Here is a 24,981-nt window from a genome sequence, read left to right on the forward strand (position 1 = left end):
CATTAGCATGTGCACATGTCCTCCAAAGTTAGTGAGCACAAGCATCACAGCACACTCTGAAGACACGAAAGAGGAATTGAAGCTATTACCATGCGGCAGACTGGTCCAAATTTGTGCATCAGTGTGCCATTGATTTCACTCTTTAAGGAAGAGGTAACACATATTCTTGGGAATAAAGATAATAGGTGACTTTGCTGACCATAGGTGAGCACTTATACTGAATGGGTTCTTTCTTGACTTGGCACTTGAGTGCTCACTATTTTTTGTTTGCTCTTTGTGTTGTTCCAAGTGTCTTGTTTCAGCATGCTGATATCAGTGCATTATTGTACTTGCAGCTGTCAGTTCTCACTTGTTCAAGTGCTGCGCGACCTTGTGGCTCTGTAGCACATATCATGAACTTCAACATCTACAACTAACTAGCCTCAACCTCTAGAGTGAAACAAGTGCTTGAGTTGTACCTGCACTGTGCTGCTGCATGTATATGCTGCCAATGTATAACCCATGTGATAGGCTCAGCATCTGTGACAGGCCAAGCATCGTGGCTCTTCATTTAAAATAAACCATGAACAGCCATTTGCCTTTGCTTATCGTACGTATCCATTCAAGAGATTCAAACCATGCAACAAAGTCTGTTTTGACCCGGCCGAGCATGAAAGGGCAAGGCTCACTTGATGACATTGAGCTGCATTTTTGCTCACTAACGATGAGCAGGTATATTTATTTGTAGCAGAAAGAGTTTGTTTACAGGCATCGCTTTTCTAAGCCGTGTTGTCAGTTGCGCCACCAGTCCCATGAAACTTGGTCAAGTGGATGCCAGTAATACCCACCATCTCCCCGAGCAAGTTTTCAAGCAGATTGCATCTTGAAACATTGCTGAATTGACAATGTTTGGTGGCATTCCTCCTTGCAGTGTGTGCATCTATGGGGGTGGTAACCGGCGAGAGCAGATCCAGGCAGTCAACCTTGGTGTGGAGATCGTCATTGCAACCCCTGGCCGCCTCAATGATCTTGTCATGAACAACATCATCGACCTCAAATACGTCACATTTTTGGTCAGTTGTTTTCTTCTTACACGTCTTATTTTGCTTTAATTAAAGACTATTGTGTGGGGCACTCACTGAGAAGGCAGAACAGAACAAAGGATTTGCATGACCAAAAAAATAAATAGAAGGATGTTTCAAATCCATTTATATTTTAGATTATTATTAGGCCTGTGTGAATAAATTTTGTGGTTTGAAGTGGAGTCAATGCAAATGGTAAAATTTTGAAGTGAATAGTTCGAATCGTCTCGAGGTTTGCATAAAACTGTGACACAGGAGGCAGAAGCTCACAGAAAAGAAAAGCTTGCTTTACTTGCAAATGTGGCAACATCTTGATCTCTGGAATCAGTTTATTGTAAAATTTGTTATTCAGATAATTTCATGCAAAAACGCAAGTTATTCGATACTTCTTGGAATGGGCAGCAGCATAGAAAACTTGCTACTCAGGGTTGTCGTTCAGTTTACTGAAAGTTTTGTCATGGTTCAAGTTGTGTGTGAGGAAGGGCGTTTAGAGATCATATAGTGCGTGTAACACATCGTCGAATTTTGCTAAGGGTGGCCTTAAAGGGTCTCTAAAACGGTTTGAACAGTATTTGTGGATATGTAGGATGCAGCTACGGCGAAACATTCGCCCCACAATTTAAGTGAAGCCTCTCATATTAAGAGAGCTTCAGACGATTACAAGTTACCCTTCTCCCTAGCCATGCTTTTTGTCCTCAACTTGTTCGCCACACGATTGGGGCTAAGCTCCTCTTTCAGTAGCTGTGCACCATGGTGTGACATTGTGTCGTCTACTTCCGGAGCCTCTCCAGCCTCTTCGCTAGCCAGCTGGCCCCAGCGAAAGCTATCCAAGCAGCATGGATTGCGAGCATTCTGTTGCAGCACTGAGCGTGTCCGGTATTCCGTTAAATGCAGACGAGCTGGTTGTTTCGACGGATGGATGGAAATGTAAATTAAGCCCCTCCATGCTACTACCACTGTGATGAAGGGTAAATGTGAGCGGCCTGAGTGACCTGCTCAATGCAGCCACCTGGTGGTGCAAAGCTTAACCAGCCAAACACAGAGCTAATATTGCTGCAATCAAGTCTAAGACATTTTAAACATTTAAAAAGACAGCATGTTCACAACCACACTGCAGCCGAAAATTTACAGCAGTAGCGAAGTTGAATACACACAGATACTGCTATATTAGCTCTGTCTTTGTCTGGTTGAGCTGTGGGCCACCAGGTGATTGCACCCTACTGGCCGCTCATGTTTGCACCTCCATTCATCTGGCAAAACACGCAGTCCGCCTGCGTTTACTGGAATACCAGATCAGCTAAAACTCTCTATTATGCTAATAATCCTCCAGCGCAAAGTGACGGCCACAAACATGTAGATCCTGGTGCCGATCGGGTGGTTACAGCCTGATTTGCTGGTGCCACTTTGTTTGCCTGTCACCTTGCAGAGGGCCACTGTATTGCAGCTTGACATGTTGCCAGTCGATAGGTTTGCAGCCCACAAAAACCGCAAGACCAACACTGACCACGTAGTTCATGTCAACAGGGGGCATGTTGTAACACGAGCCGACAACACTTGCTGTGTGCCGGAAGTGCTTGACTATGTGATAGATCATTCTTAAAATACATCACACACTTTTCAGGGGCAGTGTGTGTGTGCGCGCGCATGTGTGGAACCATTTTCCCACATTCCTGGGTCACTGGGTAATCCGTGGTTGAGTGGTTAGTGCATAGGGCTGCTGTACTGAGGTAACAGGGTTTGAAGCCAACCATCAGATCAACTAGGGTTACTCAGTATGTGGCATTGTGTACATATGTGCCACTCTTCAATGAACCGCTTCCATGCCGACATGAGTCATTGTCGGTGCGGCGCTGGGTAGGCACCACTGTTCGAAGAAACGGTGGTGCCCCTTGCCTCGGGGCCGGGCCACAGGCCACAATTCAGTCCGCATGCGGCGCCCGTCAAGGAGGAGGAAGTTGGCTCCCAGCCGTGCAGCGCGTGCAGCACAATATAAAGAAATAAAAAGAACAGTTCGAAACCCAACGCTGCCAGAGCTGGGTTTTCCTCGCACTAGCTCTGACAGGCGACCAGGTAAAAAACACACCGCCCCAACCCTTCGGCATGAATCCTGCCGGCTCTTCCGCTCTTCCTGCTGGCGATGACGTCCAGGAGGTCGCCCAACCTGGCGGTGCCGTGGTGGCCACGTTCCAATGCAGCAACCTGCTACCATTTTGGCCCAACAGCCCCAGCATCTGGCTCCTGCAGGTCACCAGTCAACAGACCAAGTTCTTACATCTGGTGTCCTTCTTACCTCCGGACATCGCTGATGACTTAGCGAATATTATCACCTCACTGGACCCGACCCATCCCTTCGATACCTTGACGGCGACTATCATTTCCCTCAAGTCAGAGTCCGAGCACAGCAGACTCCAGCAGCTCCTCACAGCTGTGGAGCTTGGTGAGTCACCCTACACAGCTCCTTCAATGCATGTGCCAGCTTCTTGGCGGAGTCTTCGCCTTTCAACAGGACAAGATGGTGCGTAAGTTGTCCCTCAAGTGTTTTCTGCAGAACATGGTCCCAGTTCTTGCAGTTGCAGGTGATGCCACCACCATGTGCCATTAGACAAGCTCGCTGAACTGGCTAACCGAGTTGCGTACTACTCGCAGGCCCCTAGCCTCAGCGCCGTTACGACTCCGGCTACACTCGTGAACATAGAGGGCCATCTGGACTATCTCGCTCCCTTCTCAAGCTGACCTTCATCGAGGTTCCGGTCCCACAGTCGCTCCCCGGCGCCCCACGCTCTCCGGAGTTTCAACCATCTGACGCGCAATGCAACAGCTCGTCTTCGACTGTGTGCTGGTACCACTGCACATTCGGCACCTCTGCTCGCAAGTGCACCTGTCCATGCTCCTGGTCGGGAAATACGCCCTCCAGCCACTAATGGCGGCAAGTGGTACTGGTCGAAGGACACGCCGCCTATTTTACGTTTCTGACAAGATCGGTGGCACTCGCTTCCTTGTCAACACAGGAGCCCAGGTTAACATCATACCGACCTCTTGTGCAGATTGCCATCGCAACGAACAGACCTGCCCACTCCAAGTGATAAACACCTTCGCCATCCACACGTGTCCAACGGTCTCTTATCTTTAACCTTGGATTGTGCCGTACATTTTGCTGGATTTTCATTCTTGCTGATGTCGTCCCGCAAGCTGTTTTCGGCACTGACTTCCTCAGTTTCTTCAACCTTGCAGTAGACGTGCATGCTGATTGCCTCATCGATTTCAGCACGCGCCTCTCCATCAACGGAGTACTCTGCACCGCTTCACCGTACGCAACAATTCTAGCTGATTTTCCCAATCTTATGAAGCCGTGTAACAGAGTCACTGGTGAAGCACTTGATCACTCGCCACATCGTGACCACTGGACCCCCGTCTTTATTCGGCCGTGCTGACTGTCTGGAGACCGCCTCACCAGCGCTCGCTGCGAGTTTGAGCACATGTTTCAACTCGGCAGTGTGCGACCTTCCTCAAGAAACTGGGCATCCCCACTCCACATGGTGCCATAGAAAGACTCTGGCAACTGGAGACTATAAGGGGATTACTGCGCTCTGAACGCCCACACCTTGCCAGACCGCTATCCACTTCCTCGCATACAAGACTTCACATCGAATTTGGCTGGGTACACAATCTTCTCTAAAATTAACTTGGTGAAAGTTTATCGATAATCAAATTCCTGTGGAAACCGTTGAAGTTCCAAAGACAGCCATTACCTCCCCTTTCAGCCTCTTCGAGTATGTAAGGATGTCTCACACTTCACAAGTTCCCATAAGACGGGGTTGTCTACTTCGCTGCTTGAAGCCTTACCTAAAAACTAAATAACAACGTGCAGCATGCCGAGCACGCTCTTATAGCACGCTCATAGCCCGAAAATTCTAGCAACTGGTGTCGGCGCTGAGGAGGGAGTTGGTGCCACAGTGCGCACCAAGTCTCTCCACATGTGCACTTCGTTGTCAAGGTCGCCAGGAGAGGAGGGCACACTGAGACGCACTTGTGGGCGTGCAGGCCTTTGAGTTTGAGAAAATTTTCATTGTTCTATTTTTCTGATGGCCACGCAAAAAACATTCGGCGTTACCCATAGCAGCCTTAGCAACAACATTGGCATAGTTTTCACTGAGCAGAGCAGGAGTGACATCGATCATTCACAGAATATGTAGCCATCGCTTGTCGAGTCTGTAGTTTTAATGGCCACGTTGATTCCAGATGTCGATGACGCACTAGACTTTTTGTCCAGCTGTGGTGGCAATTCTGATAGTTGATGGCAGATTTCAATTGCTCTGGTTGACGTCCGAAGCGGAAGAAAAATAAGCACCGCAACTGCTGTATAACAGGCCTTTTCCACACCACAGTGGCAAAGGAGACCATGGCGAGAAATGACGGCTTCCCGTAGAGACCGTGGGAAAACTCACTGGAATGTATCGATGATAAGCTGCCCGCGCACTCTTCACAGAGCGGTGGGTCCCCCTTTCATAAGAGCTGTCTGATGGTTAACTGTGCATGGCCAATTTGCGGATGGCACAAGACCACTTTGTAGAAGCGTTCCCAGTGTCTGGCACTCCGCCATTCACTCAAGATGGGTTTAATGCATGCTGTGTTTTATGGAGCTCAGAGTCCCATTCATTCTGCTATAAACGTTATATCTATATTTGCAAGGATGATGTGTAGTCCCTGCCATTTTTATTTTTAAAGGTAAGTTCATAGTTAATGTTTTGAGTAAATAGTTGGTTTGTGTGTTCGTGTAGGGTTGGAAGTCTTAGAAGAGAATGTGCATGAAAGAAACATCTGCACTTATCAAGTGGCCATTCATTTGATTCCGCACACACTTGGAACAGTAGACATTGGAGAGCTGCCATTGGCAGATGGAATCCCTGATGGTCAACTGCATCTAAAGCTCTTGGTGTTGTCATCCTTCTCCTACATTGGTGCAAGACAAATCTATATATCCATGGCAATTTAAGGCTGTGCTGTTCTTTCAACTTTTAGGCAACTGTAGTTCTTCAGTAGATTTGTCGAAAACCATACTAAAGAAGACATGATGCCCCCTGACCCTGTCGCTAATCTTGGGGGGGGGGGGGGGGGGGTGTTCAAGCCCTCCAGCCCCTCCATAGTCAGCGCCTATGTTGGCCGCTATAAAGGATGCTCCCGAGTACAAGTCAGGCTCCAAGGCATACAGAGAAATGTGCTGATGGGACCCCTTGAAGTAATACAAAATGTGCCTACAAGGTGAAATAGTGAGCATGTCTAGGTTCCTTGAGCTTCAGACTGCTACCTCTGCTGAACTTTCTTAACCAGACAGTGTACAAAGATCTGCAGAACCAAAGCTAATCATTGGCCTGGTCAACATACTCCGATTCAGCAAGCAACTGCAGAACTCTCTGTGACCATGCACCCAGCCCTTACTAATAATTCCCCTGTACTGGAGTCATGCCGAAAAAGTATGCTGCAGAATGAACAGACAAAGCCTTTGTATTATGCCTTCTCCAAAGTCTGAAGACCAAGTTTGTGGATCTAAAGATAACTCCGTTATCTTTACACTTGCACTAGTTTATCCCCCTCTCAGGAGTGGATAAAATGTGACCTGAAGCACCAAAAGCTGACGATACCAGTGCAGCATGCAGCACAGCTGAGACAAGCTCTGTGTGGTCTGCATTTTTCAAGGTTGCTTCCGATAGATCTAAGGCAATACTCTTTTGTCCCAAAAATAAGAAATGCAGTGAACTTGGTTCTTTATAATTCAAAAAAAATTAAATGCAAAAAATCGTTTAAATCACTCGGATTGTGACGAAAAAGATCGGCAGGCTGAAAAGCCCCGTTGCCATCGCGTGGCTCGTACCCAGTTCGTTCGCTGGCTGTGCCCTACCTGCTGTTGCCGCGTTGGTCGCTGTTTCTCTACGACCCAAATAAACCCCCTTTACAATTGGTGGAGGTGCTGGGGACAACCGGAATTCTGGAACTTTGCAACCGGACACTGCAGCCTGTCTTCATTATGCCGCAAGAAGGACCACCGCAATCACAACCCGCTGCCCCGGTGACTACCGTGGTCTGCCCCGGCCCGTTGCGTCAATGCAACCCACCAATCTTCAGTGTTTACATCAAGTTTTGACCTGTCTCCGGAATGCTGGTCTCCAGCTTAACTTAAGAAAGTGTCGATTTGCAGCTCGAAAACTGACTATATTAGGCCACGTTGTCTCCAAAGAAGTCATTCTTCCTGATCCTGATAAACTTCGCGCCGTATCCGAATTTCCGAAGCCCACTAACTTGAAAGCTCTACGCAGCTTCATTGGCCTGTGCTCCTATTTTCGACGTTTTGTTCGCAATTTCACTACTGTGATCGCACCACTTAACCAACTTCTCCAAGGCGACAATGAACTCTCTGATGATGCCTTTACGACTCTTCGTCATCTACTCACGTCTCCGCCAGTCTTGCGCCATTTTGATCCTAGCACACCCACAGAACTTCACACTGACGCCAGTGGTGTCGGCCTTGGTGCCGTGCTCGCACAACGCAAGAACACTAATGTCGAATACATAGTCGCTTATGCCAGTCGTGCCCTCACGAAACCTGAGGCCAATTACTCAGTCACAGAAAAAAAGTGCCTGGCTATCGTATGGGCTCTTCAAAAATTTCGTCCATATCTCTACGGTTGACGCTTTGACATGGTGACGGATCATCACGCTCTTTGCTGGTTGTCCAACCTAAAAGACCCATCGGGCCGCCTCGCTCAGTGGGCCCTGCGAATCCAGGAATATATCTGTGTCTATCGTTCTGGACGCAAACACACTGACGCCGATGCCCTCTCGCGCTCCCCAGTTACTTCAAACAGCAGCACTTCTACCTACAGACATGACATCTCACCACTTGACATCCTGGACATGGCATCGGAGCAACGAAAAGACCCATGGATCGTCATGATATTCGACTTTTTGTCAAATCCTCCGGCAACTTCGGCGCCTCGAGCGTTACGCTGACAGGCGCAGCATTTCACAATCCGCGATGGACTTTCATACCGTCGCAACTACCACAATGACGGCCGCAAATGGCTCTTAGTACTGCCTCGCCACCTACGACAAGATTTATGCTCCACTTTTCATTCTTACCCGCAGTGTGGTCACGGCGGAGCGTCAAAAACCTACACACAGCTTCGCCTACGATATTATTGGCGAGGGATGTATACCTTCGTCCACAAATATGTACGCTCCTGCATTGCCTGCCAGCAACGCAAATGTGTCCCGCATCTCTCCACCGCACCTCTCCGACCACTTTCTTGCCCAGCTCAGCCATTCGACCGTGTCAGCATTGATATATACGGGCCTCTTCCATCTACTGGCGCTGGCAACCGATGGATTGTTGTCACCGTAGATAATTTGACACGGTATGCTGAAACCGCCGTCTTGCCTGCCGCATCAGCAAAAGACATCGCCTCGTTCATTCTAAACAACTTCGCTCTTCGCCATGGTGCCCCTCGGGAACTGTTGAGCGATCGGGGCCGCGTTACTACTGCTTATGATCCACAGACCAGTGGCTTAACAGAACGATTCAACAGAACTCTTGGTGACGTGCTATCAATGTATGTTGCATCTGACCACTCCAACTGGGATCTTGTACTTCCGTTGGTCACTTACGCATATAACACTGCCTCTCAAGCTACTGCCGGATTCTCACCATTCTTTCTGCTTTACGGCCGCCATCCCTCCAGCACCATCGATACTGTTATCCCATACCGGCCGGACTCTGCTGAATGCTCGCCTTTTTCTGTGATTGCTCAGCCCGCCGAGAAATGCCGACAACTGGACTTTGACGTCCGCTCAACAGTGCTGCCAAAAAGAGCGCCATGACCTCAATCCTCCCCCTCACCCCTTCCCCGTCGACTCACTCGTGTGGCTTTGGGTCCCGCCTGTTGCTGCTCCTGGCCTTTCGTCCAAGCTCCTCCCGAAGTACCACGGGCCCTATCGCATGGTTGCACAAACATCACCAGTGAACTGCGTGGTCGAACCTGTATTGCCATGTCCCGATCTGCGTCGTCGGGGGCGAGAGACTGTGCACATTGACCGGCTGAAGCAGTATTACGATCCGCCCACCTCTTCCTAGGTCGCCAGGATGGCTACTCTTCAATTCCGGGGGTGATTGTGACAAAGAAGATCGGCAGGCTGAAAAGCCCTGTTGCCATCGCGTGGCTCGTACCCAGTTCGTTCGCTGGCTGCGCGCTACCTGCTGTTGCCGCGTTGGTCGCTGTTTCTCTACGACCTGAATAAACCCCCTTTACAGGGGCAATGTTCTCAGAATATATGCAATGGAATGAGCACATAAACTATATAGCATTGAAATCTTCTAAAGCCTGTTATATGTCCCATTATAGAGGTGTTTCATCATAAAAAACAAAGTTGTACTGCATTGTGCTTTAGGCTGCTCACTTATGAATTACCGTACACTGGCCTGGGGGGCTACTAACCTTCAAAAACTGGCCATCCTTGATAAACTTGCTCTTCTCACTGTTTTTAATTCACCCTAGGGACACTTCACAAAACAAATAATTAAAGACTAAGGAATTATAACTGTATTTAACTTGTATACAGGGTCTGTTCTAAAAGTACTAGGACTCATTTTTTTTTAATTTATTCATGAGATTAGTACAAACAACTAAAATTTTTCAATGTAGCACCCTTCCGCATCTACACACTGCTGCCAACGAGTTTTCCAGTTTTCTTACGCCTCCAGGAACGCTTGGACCGGAATACTGTTTAGTTCCCTCGTCACTGCCTGTTGAACCACCTCTACCGATCCGTGATGCTTGCCCTTGAACGTCAATTTTATTCTCGGCAATAGAAAAAAATCTGGCGGTGCCAAGTCAGGGCTGCAGGGGGGCTCAGGCAGCGTTGGCACCTTGTGCTGGGAAAGATACTCCACTACGTGGAATGCTGTGTGGCTTGCCGTGTTGTCATGGTGCAGCCGCCAATTGTTGGCGATAGCTGGGTGGACACGAACAATGCGTTTTCGCAGTCTTTTGAGGACTTCATTAATGCATTAAGGACTTCATGAGGACTTCATTAACTGCATTAATTGTTTGTTCGGGTGGTACGAACTCCTTGTGGTTGACTTCATGTCGATCAAAAAAGCAAATGAGCATGGACTTTTGCTTGGATTTGCTCATTCGTGCTTTCCTGGGATGTGGGGAGGAAGGGCTGTGCCATTCTGAGCTCTGCCGCTTGCTCTCCGGGTCATAATCAAACACCCACGTCTTGTCACCGGTAACTACATTGTACAAAAAGTCGAGGTTGTCATTCATATGAAGAAGATGATCCTGGCAGATCGCTTTCCGGTTGGCCTTTTGCTCCTCTGACAATACTTACGGCATGAACTTTGCGCACACTTTCCTCATGGCTAAGTTTTCGGTCATGATCTCAAAAACTTGGGTTTCAGGAAGGCTCAAGTCATCAGCAATCATTCTTATACTCATCCTATGATTACTGTTCAGTAAATTTTTCACTCGCAACACATTTTCGTTGGTCTTGCTGGTCGAAGGGTGTCCGTCGCGGTCGTAGTCTTCCATTTTTTTCCTACCTTCTCGGAACAGCTTATGCCACTCAAAAACACCTGCTCTGCCCATGGCAGCATCACCGTATGCCTGCTTAATCATGTCATGAATCTCATTGCCTGTTTTACCAAACTTTACACAAAATTTGATTGCGTATCGCTGATCCAGTAAATGGTCCATGATTCTCCCTGACAAGGCATTTCGACAGGGGTTCACAGTATAAGTGACCTGCTCTCTTCAACGGCCGAGAGCCGACTGCCGATTTTTCCCAGCGTTCCCAATATCCCCCTTCACTGATCCTGCGTGCGCAGACCGCCTCTTGTCCGCCCGTTCGTCCAGGAAAGAAACCAGTCCTACTACTTTCAGAACAGACCCTGTACGTATGAACTATTATGCATGTATGAAATGAACAAAAGACTCACTTGAAAAATATTTCTCGCTTAGCTCCACGGTGTGCCCACACTGCTACAAACAACACTGGTTGTTGCCAGCAGTCAGCACAAACTATGGATGCCAACCATTATGATATCAGTTATTACTGGCACTAAACAAATTATCTGACACACCCATAAATATAGACAATGTCATTAAATTGACCCTTCATGAATTGATTTTATAAGGTTAGCCACCTCAGTGTCACTTTGTTAAATGTAATCAGTCTAAAATATGATTAATCTCTATTTTAAACAGTGTACTTATCACTGCCTTGTTTGTAAACTAGAAACTAGCCATATGTCTTCCTCGTCTTCTCTTTTTCTTTTCGTCAACCGCACAAACTCTGATATGCAATTTTTTATTATTATTGTATACTGTGCGAGTTCAACTGCATTTCCTTTGTTATTCAAAGCAAGAATGTCAATTGTCTGCTGCCTGCTGTGAAGGAGGTGGGAACCTCGTCAAGTGTTTTCGCTTTTTTTCCCACCTCCTCCATCTTAATGTATTGATGTAAATCAATTGTATCGTATTTGAAGCAGTGAAGCATTCAAGTGGCACATCCGAGCACCAAGAATAGGTCAGCATGCAGTGCGAACATGCAGTGCGAACATGCAGTGTGGGATTCTCATCCATGCTTTTGGGACAAAGGAACGACAACACAGTAGTGCAAACAATCACAAGAGCATTTAGTGCACCTTTTATAGATCAATGCCTGCTAACCGAGTTGCTATCCACAAAACATGCCGATGGGCGCGCGACAAATCTAGGAAGTTTGACTCACCGTGACCAGATAGTGAGCGAATATGTTCGCCCCATGCTGGATTCCAATGCCTGGTCATTCACGCGCGTTCGAAGGAGGCCACGCAAGACAGTCTCAGTGCACATGGATCGGTGCCCATGCGGAAGGTCCGTGCCACTTACTGACCCGAGCCAAAGAAGAAGAGCCTTCTCCTTTCAGTGTCCAAGTAACCCTGCCGTGAGGCGGCGTTAGCAGCGCAACACTCGCGCCATCTTTCGTACTGCGCTTCAACCACACTGACCGCCGCAGGCCCCAGGCCACGTGTCGAAGCCGGATTACAGGAGTTGGGAGCTATGCGGGAAAACAACGTATCAGGGGGACACGTGAGAGTCGCGCATCCCCACAGCAGAAACCCCCCTACTTGCTCTTTCACAGGATCCTCTACAGTGGTTGCCAAGCTTTGGCATTCAACTCCACCTTGCCATACTAGGGTCTTTCTGGCTATCTAGCTGTCCCACCAAAAATATGTGCCAATCTCAAGATCTGTGCCATTTGCACGGGTATGTGTCGCTCTTTAACGAACCTCTGTGACGCCAACTTGGATCCCTGTGTATGCGTTCCACTGGGTATGCACATACTGCTGGGCGCCACCGTCAGAAGGCACAGTATGTCCAGAGGGAACTGCGAGAGAGGCGTCTGGCTGCAGTGTACACCTCGTACATGACCTGTGTCGGCTATTCGCACACTCAGGTAGTCAGCGCAGACGGGTTCAGCCCGAATATTTTTTCAACTGCTGGAAATATTGTGTCAATCAGGTAGGACAGTTCTTTATACGTGAGAACTGATTGAACTAGCCTATGTTTTGAAGTGTAGTCTGTGAAAATAAAAGCATTGGTATTTTCACTATCTTCTTTTTACATTTCCTCTAGTCATAGCAATTTTATTTTTAATTTGTGCATTGTTTTACTTATTCTTCGCGTTGCTCTCATTAACCTCCTACATGCCTAAAGGCAGTTGCAACATACTTTGCTATTAATTTACCTCATTGTATCCTTGACTTTTAATTAATAAGTTCTACTGCATTGAACGTTGATCTTTCTTCCACAAAACAAGTCGTTAATATATATATGCAGTAGTTATGCAGTTTGCAGCCACTTTTCTGCACAACAGCTGTGTGCTATTTGATTTGTCTCAAATCAATAGTTGCTTAAAACTCAAAATCTACTATTTGCACATGCCTTCCAATGAATGATTTATTTTTAATTTGTAACATTTCTGCCTTGTAAATCTTTTGCTTGCTGTGTCAGATATTGGATGAAGCAGACCGCATGCTGGACATGGGCTTTGAGCCACAGATCAAGAAGGTGCTGCTGGACATTCGGCCGGACCGACAGACGGTCATGACCAGTGCCACCTGGCCAGAGGGGGTGCGCCGCCTTGGGCAGCAGTACATGAACGACCCTTTCCAGGTGTTTGTTGGCTCCCTCGATCTGGCTGTGAGTATGCTGTGCTGATATTTGTTGGAACCTGCAGAACAGTTCTTCTGTGGATTTTATTTTGATATTGCAGTGATGCTGTTAAGGGGAGCTCCACTAAAATTTTCAGCAAAAGCGGTGGTCATTGAAGCCCAGTATGCCATAGTGTGGTCAATAGGAAACGTTAACGAAAGAGCAGCCAGCTGCGCTACCTTTGTATGAAGTCCCGAGCTTTTGAACTTTGAAGCATAATTATTAATGATTACATAATAAAATTTACCTTGCATTTAGCTCACTCGAATACAGCTTTATGCATTTTTTTATCCGGTATTGCAACTTTTGTTTTTCGCATTCCGTTTTACCAGCTCCATGTTGGAGGTCTGCTAGAAGCTTTGTCGGCATGATCCCACAACATGTGGGAGCCCTAAAGTGGCCATATAACCAGGGTGTCAATAAGAAATTGTCACTAAGAGCAGCCAGCAAACAGTACTGCCGAAGGTGTGAGAGCTCATTTATACAGCTTCCTTATCTTTGATGTAGCACTTGCTTAGATTGGCATAAATCTGCAAAGTTTTTTTTAATAACTGCTTGAGTGCTTTCACTTTCCCCTGCACATTGAAAGCAGCTCAAGTGCTTCCTGTATTTAAGTATGGCTGTAAATCTGATGTCGCAAATTATCTTCCAGTTTCTCATCTCTGTGCCAAAAGATTTCTGTGCTTGCTCTTTTTGGCTAAAGATTTTAACAAGCGTATTTTGTTGGAGCCCACAGAATGGTTGTCTGTTAATGCTCCTGTGTATCTTTCTTTTTATCAATATTTCTCTTTTTCAGACATGAAAAAAATTTGATAGTTTAAGTGAGATGCAAAATACTGAGCTTGTAGCATAAGATTGCTGACATGCTGCATACATTTGGTATGGCACAGCTGCTTCATACAAAATTCAGTACAGAGGGTCCACCCTGTTTACATTAATTATAACTGCTTTTGCCAGCGGCTGTGTTGTAGTGTCAACAAGGAACCGTCGTATGGCGCTTACAACGGTGCATGGAGAGCGTCATGCCGACTAAATATGTTGAGGTGGGGAGTAAAGATGGGCTCGTGTACTACACTTGCCACAAGACAACCTCACCGTATCAACACACAACAGAAACGAAAATAAACATTCGTCAAGGTGGTCTGAATCAAATGTATTTGAATAGTGAACTGTAGAACCTCCAAAAAGAATTAGCATAAGCCTTTGGCCAAGCAGCTGCTAACAGGAGGTTCCACAAAGCTATACATTTGAACTAAATAAGTATAGCTTATTCAGACTTGGGGGAGTGTGTCAGTGCTAAATTCTTTGTGCACATATTCCGTATTTTACGAAATGTAGGAATATGAAGTTCCTTACATCACGAAGAACATAGTCTGGACGTGTTTATCTAAAAACAATTTTCGTTTTCTAATAAAAGGTCATTTATGGTTATTGTTCAAATGCTAGTACAGTGGAATCGCAATAATTTGAATTGATGGATAACTTGAAGTGCCCCTTTGGTCCCAGCAAAGTCTTATGTATTTGATTAGAGAAAAAATAATAATCACAGTTACGCCATAAGGGCAAAGCAATGAATGCGATAGCAACATGCTAGAATATTGCACGAAGTGTAAGGCTCGTAGTTGTAGTGGCAGTATGAATAGCAGTAAACCTAAGCTGACTAAGTAAACATGCATGGTGTAGTGTATGTAGACACATGAACAGAGAAAACTTGATGACCACAAGCAGCGTCATTTAGAACTGTAAGGTCTTGCCACCTTGTGTCGACCTCACATTCCCATACTGCGGCATGGTCACGAGGGGCACAATGTGTGCATCCACTTGGCACATTTGAACTGCAGGGTTTTGTTGGCGTTGTCGCTTAGCCTCAGCCTCCTGTTCCTGCAGCGCCCTGTCTGGGCGCCTCTGCCGTTGTGCTGCAGTGTGCACCTCATATGCAACAGAACACTGTTCCTGTATCTGATGGGGTGGTCTTTGCACGTGTGCAAGCCTGCCTTGCGTTGTGGCAGTTAGTGTTTCTTGGGAGCTTCTCGGCCGACATTCTGACAACATGCGGGGGCATGTTTGCACTCTGTGAGGGATGATCTTTGCCGCAGAAACCACTTACCAATAGGCACTATTCTAGTTACCATATGTTGGCTACTACGTGTGAAGAAACGATGTCACAAGCCGACAGGGTCTGCATAGTCTGAATAGGCTGTTTTACAATTAGTTCCAGCAAGCAAAGTTGTCTAACCTGAGGTTTTAGAATACAGCTTCTTCTGTGCAGCAGTCTCTGTAATTAAAATATGAACACGCCTAGACATCTTTCGTCACCAAGCATTAAAATTCTGATGCAAAGGGAAACCGTACAGTTAATGTGAGTAATGTTCTTCAGAAAGTATACTAAAACTAAAGGAATCACTAATTTTATGAATAATTATTGATGACGGAAAAAAATCGCGCTGAGTGTTCATAAAATGCGCCAAGCATCTTATCGCGCTGGCTTCCACACGAAAAATACCTACGGATGTTGTATTCCTTTTACTGAGGCATGCGCCCGCAGCCTAATGTTTAGAGGATCGAGCTATTCTGCTAGGAGAATCCCGCTGTTGGACAATTTCATTTAAGTTTATTAATTGTAGACAATGTCTTTCTTAATGGAAAAGACAGTCCATACAACATCCCCATTTGTTCTCGCAAAATTTCTGACAGAAGCAATTGGCTCTGGTTACAGAATAACTAAGATGGGAAGCAACGTCCTTCTTCCAGAAGTGCGTGGCAAGCTTCAATACAACAAACTTGCGAAACTTATTGCATTTGGTGACATTCCTGTCTCTGTGGGGCCCTACAGGTCAATGAACACTGTGTGTGGTGTCATTTCCAATGAGGACCTCCTTGAACTCAGTGAAAGCAAGCTGTCGGATAAATGGCAAGATCACAATGTGGTAAAGGTGCAACAAATTAAATTAAGGTGTGATGACAAGGAAATTCCAACAAAGCATGTAATAATTGCATTTGGAACAAGTGAACTCCCTGATTCAATAGAGACCGGATATGGTCAAATTTGCAAGCATCCCAATCCAAGCCGATGCTTCAAGTGTCAGCGTTTTGGGCAGGGGTCTCAGAGCTGTCGAGGGCATGCTACTTGTGCAAAATGTGCATCTAAAGACCACACCTCTGACATCTGTCAGAGGTGTGGTCTGCAACCCACTGTGCTAACTGTGACGGAGACCACCCTGCCTATTCATGATCGTTCCCGTCATGGAAGAAAGAAAAAGAAATAATTGAACTCAAGGTCGAACTAAACATTACTTCCCAGAAGTGCACAAGCATTTTCTGTTCACAATCAGTCGAATCCATCCTACAGTGATGTGACGCGCCAGTTCCTCCGACGGCCGCCTAAGTTGCACAGAATGTGACTCCAAAAACAGCACAATGGCTATTTCAAACAAAATTTCTCGTTCCCATTAACCACTTTTTGGACAAACATGAGCCAAAGGTGAAGGTTTGATGAGACTCTAGCTACCATAATGTTGTGTGCCGTAAAAGAAATATGCACAAGAAGTTGACGCCGATCTGGCTTTAACAGGAGCAGGAAGGAGCCCCATAGCGTGCACTCGATCACATCATCTCCAACACTGGGCACGTAGGACGATGCGCATCAAGCCACCATTAGTCTTGGCTCACCCTCACACCCACAAAAAAGGGCGCACGAGGCGCGATCTTATCGCACTTGGACCTTATACGGAACTTAGACTTCCTCGGGCACGTGAGGAAAGATCAGACTGCAGTGACGGTTTCAGTTTTGAACGCTGTACCGTACCTTATACTCCGTTTTATTCAAATAAATTTCCAGTAACCTTGAAGTTTTATTGAGCCCCTTAAGGGGCCCCCTCACCAAGCCTCATAGAAAATTTTGGTTATACACTGGAAGTTGTTACGTGTCCTCTAGGGAGCATTCTGCCGCAAACATTTTTCAAATCGGCTCATTAATAGCAGAGATAGAAATATTTCAGTGCTGCGAACCCATGATTTCAGCAGGCGGGCTACACTGCCAAGCAAGATACTCTCTTCACTCACCCCGTCTGGTGTACGTAAGCGAAATTCCTTCCCTGCATTCTCCTGTACCGGACCTCGAGGATCGCGTGACACATACGTCATAGGGACCTGCCTTAACTTTTTTTTCTCCTCGTTTTTTCTTTTTTTTTTTTTTCCCCGGCGCTGCGCATTTCCATTGACAGTGGCATGCGCAAACTGTTGTCTTGTTTGTGTAGTGCAAGATTTTGCAAGCTGTGCATAAGGAAACATGACTACCATATAATTCAGTGCTACACGAATACCGAGGCAGGGCAAGCAGATCGCAGAGCATGATCACACGCTGGAACACAGTAGAAAATGGCATAGTTTCGGTACCTGCGCACGTGACCGCACGACCGTGGGAACAGGCAGATGAAGTGGAAGTACATCTCTCTTGCTTCGGTGTGAAGTAAAATAAAAACACGCAGACATTCCATTTGTATGTTTTATTATTCCTCTAAAATTCAATTCATCGATTTAAGCTACAGATCACACAGATAACAGATGTCTTGACTAACTCTCAAAGTCGCGCGTCACCATAAACGACATCACACTGCGGACACAACTATGTAGGTGCAGGGCAGTGGCGTAGCCAGAAATTTCGTTCGGGGAGGGCTCATGTTGCAGCTTGGCCTCCTCCTTAAGAGGAAGTTTTAGCTCGGGTGCTGCCATTTAAATACATGTAGAACGGTAATTCGTTTTTTCTCGCAACAACTGCACCAAATTTGACGACGTTTGGTGAATTTAAAAGAAAAACTTAAATTCTAGTGACTGTTGGTTTCGAATTTTTCATTTAAGCAGTCAATTCTTTATTAAAAATTGACCAAAATCGCAAATTTTCAGAAAAGGGAACTCCCGAATTTAAAACTCACTAACTCAACAATGAAAAATGATAGTACAATTCTGTGAATTGCATCTAATAGTACATCTACAGTGGACAAAATAGATATGTTAAACATACATCTAAAAAGAAATTAGTATTATGGAAATACGACTTTTGCAGAACCCTTGTACACAACGTAACGAATTCACGCAAGATACAAATTGACACACCAAATTTGTCCGCATTGACTTTCCTAATAGTTGCCGTTTACAGAACCGAGATATCTGTTCTTGGTACATAGCTATTCTTTTGTAAATGTCGTACTTCTATTTTTTCGAAATTTCAAATTTTTCAAAATATTTTATACAAAATTCAGGCCGTAAATCGAAATTCTGTTTCCAACTGACACTGTAATTTACCTTCTCTCTCAAATGCAACAAATTTCATTAAAAGCGATTAGCAGGATTATCTCAGAAAAGCGTTTCTGCGTTTTACATGTATTTGAATAGGCCGCACCGGATTTCGCCCCAGCTAAAGCTTCCTCTTAAACAATTTGTCGAGGGATCAAATACATGAATAATAACTGCATTACTATTGTCAAAAATGCTGTAAACGAATTCTTGAATGCTACGCACTGTCAAGACAAGTATAATGTGTATTTTTTTTATAAACGAATATTCTCGTATGTGCCGAAAATTGTGCCCAAAATAACTGATATCAATGCTTCCATGTTTTTGTCTATTTAATAAGTAAAGAAAATATCACACTAACTTTAGAACTGTATGAGTTCGAAACCAAGAAATAAGCGCATGCCGCTGATATGAAAAATAAGAAGGCCATGAAATGAACAAGTTGAGGACAAATATGTTAATGCAACTTAGTCATTCAAGAACTGTGTTTACTATCTTGTATATATGCAATGGCCAGTGAAAAATCTCCATGACGCTGTCATTTGTTCCAATGTATTACGCAGAAGCAGCTGACACCGGTCATGAATCGTGAGTAATCACACCGAAATTATAGTCGCAACAGAGAGCACGTATAAAAAGCAGTCTGCAAAGCTATACGTCAAATTAATGTGAGCCAATGCGAATATATGACAAACGGGGTACTTTATCAAAAAGTAGTCTTCATGAGAATTTTGACATTTGCCCCATTGACTGACGAGTCGCGTGATTCCCGTCTCATGAAACTCGTTAGGTTGCTGCTTCAAAAAGTCTGTAACTGACTCTTTCACGTCATTGTCCGGCACGAATCTAGTTCCGTTAAGCTGTTTTTCAGTTTCCCCTAAATGTGGAAGTCGCAAGGGGACCGGTCTGAGCTGTATGACGGATGTTGCAGGGCTTCCCACTTGAACTTTGCCAGTTTTGTATTAACCACATCAGCGACGTGGGGACGGGCATTGTCGTGGAACAAGATGACCCAATTCGTCAATTTTCCACGTAGTTTGTTCTTGATTGCGACATGCAGTGGTTCCGGCGTTTCACGATAGGCCCCTGACGATCGAAAAAAAAAGTCAACAACACCTTTCCGGCGAAAATGACGGCCTTTGCGTTCTTTGGCCATGGTAAATTCGAATGTTTCAACTGTAAGCTTTGCTGTCGTGTTTCAGACTCGTAGTAGTGGCACCATGGTTCGTCCCCAATCACAATAGCAAACAAGAAATCGTCATCCTCATTGTGATACCGGATCAGATTAGTCAAAACAGCGCCAAACTTCTCCGTCTTCCGGCGGTGGATCAAAATCTTGGGCATCAATTGCGCACACAAGAGCCGATAACCGAGGTGCTCATGAATTATGGCGTGAACCGAGCCGTGACTGATTTTCACATGCTCTGCCAGTTCATCGATGCTTCTCCTCCATTCTTGTCTCATCAGCTCATCAACCTTTGAAATTGAGTGGGATGTGATTGCGCCATGGCATCGTCTTGGAATGTCTTTGCAACTTTCCCATTCTTCTTTGAACCGTTTGCTCCCACACTGTACAGTGGCCAATGAAATGCAATGTTCAATGTACACGGCAGCCATACGGTGATTAATTTCTTTTTGGGAAACACCTTTAGCTGTCAAAAACTTCGCAACACCACGCTGTCAAGCTTTTGGGGTGTCCATTATGTCAGGCAACCATGTTCAACCCAGTGTATGAGAGCATTGAAGAACATTTATCCTCACAGATGCGTACCACTTTTGTAAATGAGAGATGCCACCCTGCTATGCGCATGCCTCACAGATAATGAACCGAACCATTATTGCGACTTGCACTTGTGCATTAGAAATGTGAAGATACAATGGGATATACTAATGCGAAGATACAGCTTGATAAAGGGCAAAAAGTGTGACTGAAAACAAAGTTCATTGCACATATACACGAAACCTTGCAACAAGATATTTAAATATAAGTATAAGTCTCCAATAAATCTACGTATCTAAGAAAAAGTCGCCGTATCTAATGCGTCAAACAAGGCAAATAAACATGTTGCGCGATCACAGATTCACAGAATCCTAGATTCCGCCCCGATTCCATCCACTCCCCCTGATGTATCGCGCGCGATGGAAGGCAGCGCGCTTGCTCCTCGCTTTTCTTCGTTGCGTACACACGACCGAGCCACCATCGTCGGCTCGGCCATTCCACCCCCACCCCACCCCCCCACGCTTTCACTCGCAAATACAGCATGCCGCACGCGGTCACGATGTTATCACCCTTGGACTTTATACGAAACATGAGGGCGACGGCGGCGGCAGGAATGCGCCTTGAGGGCCCATATAATTGCTCTCGCAATAATATAATAAGAGTATCTGGCAACTGAAGCGACCCGTGGCTCATTACTTTCCACAAAAGAAGAAGTAACAAAATCGAACTTTCACCATGCGACAATTCGCTGCACCGCAACAATGTATCTTTTTTTCCTTCTGTGGGGCGGGGGCACCGAAATGAAAAACCGCATAGGAAAGTATGTTGGCCACAATCGAATGCCTACTTTGGGCACCTAATGTGACTACGGAAGGAATATCGATGAAAACATGAGATGCTTGGTCCACTGAGAACCAACCATACGTACTGCTCGGTATCCTACACCGGCGAGACAAGACTTTCCGGAGAAGTTCTGCAAAAGTGAACGCCGTGCAATCCGTCGAGTCCCCACAGTGATGGCGGCGAGCGACCATTGTTTCTTTTTCTCGTCTGCTAGCGAAAAAGTGTCCAAAACTCTGCCAGGCGAAAATCCACTCGGCCAGAGAAAACCTAACGCGCACCAAAGTGCGTCGCTCGGTGGTCGAGGCCACGCGAGAAAAACGTATGCGCTCTGGCTGGCTCTGGCAGCCCGCGGGTATGGTAGCGAGAACACAAAAAAATTGAAGAGGCTGAATGTTTCCTCGCGAATAAAAGTAAAAGTAGAAAAAACAAATAAGAACGTAGTTAGCTTGGCTGGCTTTAGTGTTTTGACATGGATGTTTTGGCGTAGGTTAAAAAAAATGTTGATATTTTTTTATGTGACATGGCGGCACAAATGAACCACCACAACGCTTCGTGTCATTGAACCTCGCTGCGTGCTTTGTCAACTTGTCTGCTAGTGCGTCGATTTGACTTGTCTCGTTGTGTGTTCCGATGTAGGACTTTAGAAAAGTCAATGGACCTTTGGCGTCAAATGTTTATAACAACATTAAACCCTTGAAAGTTCCGCAATTGAAAATCTAAAGCACAACTTTGGAAATGTCAATGCACCTTTCACATCAAGAGTTTATGTGATTTATACCCATAAATTTTCGGAATTGACATCCATGTGCTCCATAAATTCCGCGGCCTCAGCGAGATGCCGCGGCGAGCCCGCTCACCATCAAAACGCCCTTGAAACTTTGTGGTCGGATGGGGCTGCTTGGCGTTACGTGACTCTCGGTGCATGGGCGCTGCCGCGAAATCCAGCCCAAGTTCGCTATCGACGCGGTTAAATGTCTTTTCGAGCGTCAAAAAGACATTATAGACAAAATCCAGAATGATTTCTGGCGCCGAGGGTTGCTTTGGTCGGCAAAGCATTGACAGCACGAAAAAATTTCGGGGTGGGGGGGGGGTGCTGAAGCCTCATAACCCCCCCCCCGCCCCCCCTGGCTACGCCCCTGGTGCAGGGGCATGACTACGTCACCGTCCAGCTTGGAGCGCGGCGGCCATGAGGAGAAGGAAAAACTGCAATCAGTTTGAAATTTCAAATCTTTCTGCGGCGTGTAGCAATGTAATACGATCGTTATCGCGCATTGTATGCTCTGCACTTGTTATCTCAAAATGGCCCGACCTGGTGAGGGGCCCTTTAACTTTTGTGACAGATTCAGGTAAAGTTTTAGAAATGCAATAAAAATTACCTAAAGATATTTTCTTGCCAAGATCACAAGAAACTGAACACGCATGTGCAGTAATTGCCAGAAATTCACGACGAGTTTACTTGTTTATTTACAGTACACCCTGCAGCGCCGAAGCATTATAGCAGGGGAGTGGGTACAACATGAAGTGACTAGCACGAGAATATAATCACACAAAAAGGAGGGATGATAAAGGAGCAATGCATCAAGATAAAAAAAAGAAAAGTACATGGAAAAAGTACATGAATGACAGTACAAGAAAAAGAAGTTTATTTAGCCTGCAGTCATTGGTTTGGAAGAAGATTGCAATTACAAATCACTGATTAGTTTTAAAAATGCATCCCGAGGAGCACTCACAACTTCAACTGGCAAATTATTCCATTCAGAAATAGTGCGTTGAAAAATATAAAACTTCATATAGTTCGTTTTGCAGAAAATTTCCTGTATTTTGAAACTGTGGTCTCTTCTGTTTGAGATATAGTGGGGTGCTTTAAGGTATTTTAGCTTGTCAATGCCTGTCACGTCAGTGTATATTGCGTGCAGAAGTTTCGGTCAGTGTTTCTGGCGTCTTATCTGTAGCGGCTCTAGTCCAATGTGTTTCTTTATTGCTGTTGTGCTTGCGTGTCTGGAGTACTGCCTTGATATAAACCTGGCAGCGTGGTTTTGTATGCCTTCTAACTAATCAATCAGGTACCGCTGGTGGAGATCCCACAAGGCGGTGGCATATTCTAATTGCGGCCTTACCGGCGTCTTATATGCTATGGTTTTAAAAATCTGAGGGGCAGTTCTAAGGGTTCGTACAAGTAGGCTAAGCTGGAAATTTAGGTTTTCCAGGCTTTCCTGGCGGTCATATCAATATGGCTGGAGAAGGACAGATCAGCAGTTAGATGAACACCTAAGTATTTAATTTCGTTAACCTTCCTGAGTATGGAATCTCCCAGTTTGTAAGTAGGTTCATTAGGGATTTTAGATTTAGTGAATGTTACCTGGTAACATTTATTAGTATTAAGGTTAAGTTCCCAGTTTTGACACCAGGAGGCTATGCTGTTGAGGTCCTGCTGGAGTACGTCTTTATCATGTTGATTGCGAGTTATCTTGTCTTTGGCGGTTAAGGAGCTAAGATTCTGCTGTATAATAAATATCTTTTTTTTCCCATTCTTCTTACATAAAGTTACTACCACACCCACTTTGACCAACAACCATTAGCTTCTTGTCCATTGTTCCTTAATGGGTGAGCCCAATTATTTGAGGGAAAACCAGGCAAGCAAAAATAAGATGGTGGTCTTCACTGTGGGAGGATGCTGCTGTTGCAGTGAATGAGTTCAGAGCTGAAGGAGTCACTTAGTGTGCTGTCCTTTTCCTTCTCTTTTTAATAGCAGCTGGAGCTATATGGAGGCCTGTGAATGTGTAATACACTTCAGCCCCGTTATAATAAAACAAGATATACCGCATTTACTTGAGCTTAATGTGCACTTTTTTCCCGATAAAACGGGTCCGAAAATTGCGTGCGCGTTAGGATCTTGTAAGAGCGTAAATCTGCATTACCATATCGCCATTGGCATTTCAAAATGGCCGCCTCATACGCGCTTCGAGCCTAGCTGCCATAGCTTCCTCCATGTGCTGTAGTACGTGTGCTTAGGTTTGTCCACAGTCTGTCTTCCCGTTTTCTGTGTTTGCTCTATCAGCATGGAAGTGCCGACTGCAAAGACACGCCGAGTTCATCACAATGCCGCAATTAAAAGGAACGTAATCGCGTGTGTGGAAACAGATAGAAATCGGGTCCTATCACGGGCGTTCAGAGTTCCCGAAACTTGCATGCGGGACTGGTGCAAACAGGAGAGGCATTCTACTTTGGCGGCTGCTGCTACGTATGACGCGATCATGAGGCCCTTGAAAGTGATCTGCAATGGAGGCAGTCTACACATCTAGGCACAACGCACTGTGTTGTTGTTGCTTAGGCCGCGTTGAAGCGAGAGGCCGCAAAAAAGGTCAATTCACTCACTCCTGCTACTACACTCCCTCACTCCAGCGTTTTGATAGAGTTTCCACAGTCATTAAGTGATACGTATTCATGTTTCCTTGTGCACCTGTGGCGCCATGCTCGTTAACTTAGTAAGCAAACGTTTAAAAGGTTATACAGCCGATAAAACTACTATCCTTACTTTTCATATAACTGTCTACTAATTTGCTCTCGCAATCGATGCTTCGGCTTTGGGGCAAAACTGCGACTTTTTTTATTTATCGCAACTTTAGTGCATTAGGAGTAAATCTTTGTTTTTCCAAAGGAGAGAAAGGTGTATTTTTGTATGAAATAATGAAGTGCACAATATTGTAAAAAACTTTTCTTCTTTTAGGTCATGCAAACAGGTGCGCGTTGCAAACAAGGGTGCGTTAGAATCAAGTAAATGCGGTAATGAAGTAGCGGATATAACTAAATAAAA

At 45.5% G+C, this 24,981-nt stretch overlaps 1 protein-coding gene across 10 annotated transcripts in view; it reads left to right on the top strand.

Annotated features, from left to right (window-relative positions):
• The window catches only part of LOC142557821 (putative ATP-dependent RNA helicase DDX43), a 265,242-nt gene that overhangs the window by 177,951 nt on the left and 62,310 nt on the right, over nt 1-24,981 (top strand). For all 10 annotated transcript variants that reach the window (XR_012822857.1, XR_012822858.1, XM_075669983.1 and 7 more), the window contains 2 exons: nt 911-1,052; nt 13,112-13,300. Coding sequence is in view for 8 of the 10 variants with exons in the window: in XM_075669983.1 (XP_075526098.1) it covers nt 911-1,052; nt 13,112-13,300 (331 nt within the window). In the remaining 2 variants the exon portion in view is untranslated. The remainder of the gene's footprint in view (nt 1-910; nt 1,053-13,111; nt 13,301-24,981) is intronic.

Source organism: Dermacentor variabilis, chromosome 9, assembly GCF_050947875.1.
Source record: "Dermacentor variabilis isolate Ectoservices chromosome 9, ASM5094787v1, whole genome shotgun sequence".
NCBI classification, from domain to species: Eukaryota; Metazoa; Arthropoda; class Arachnida; order Ixodida; family Ixodidae; genus Dermacentor; species Dermacentor variabilis.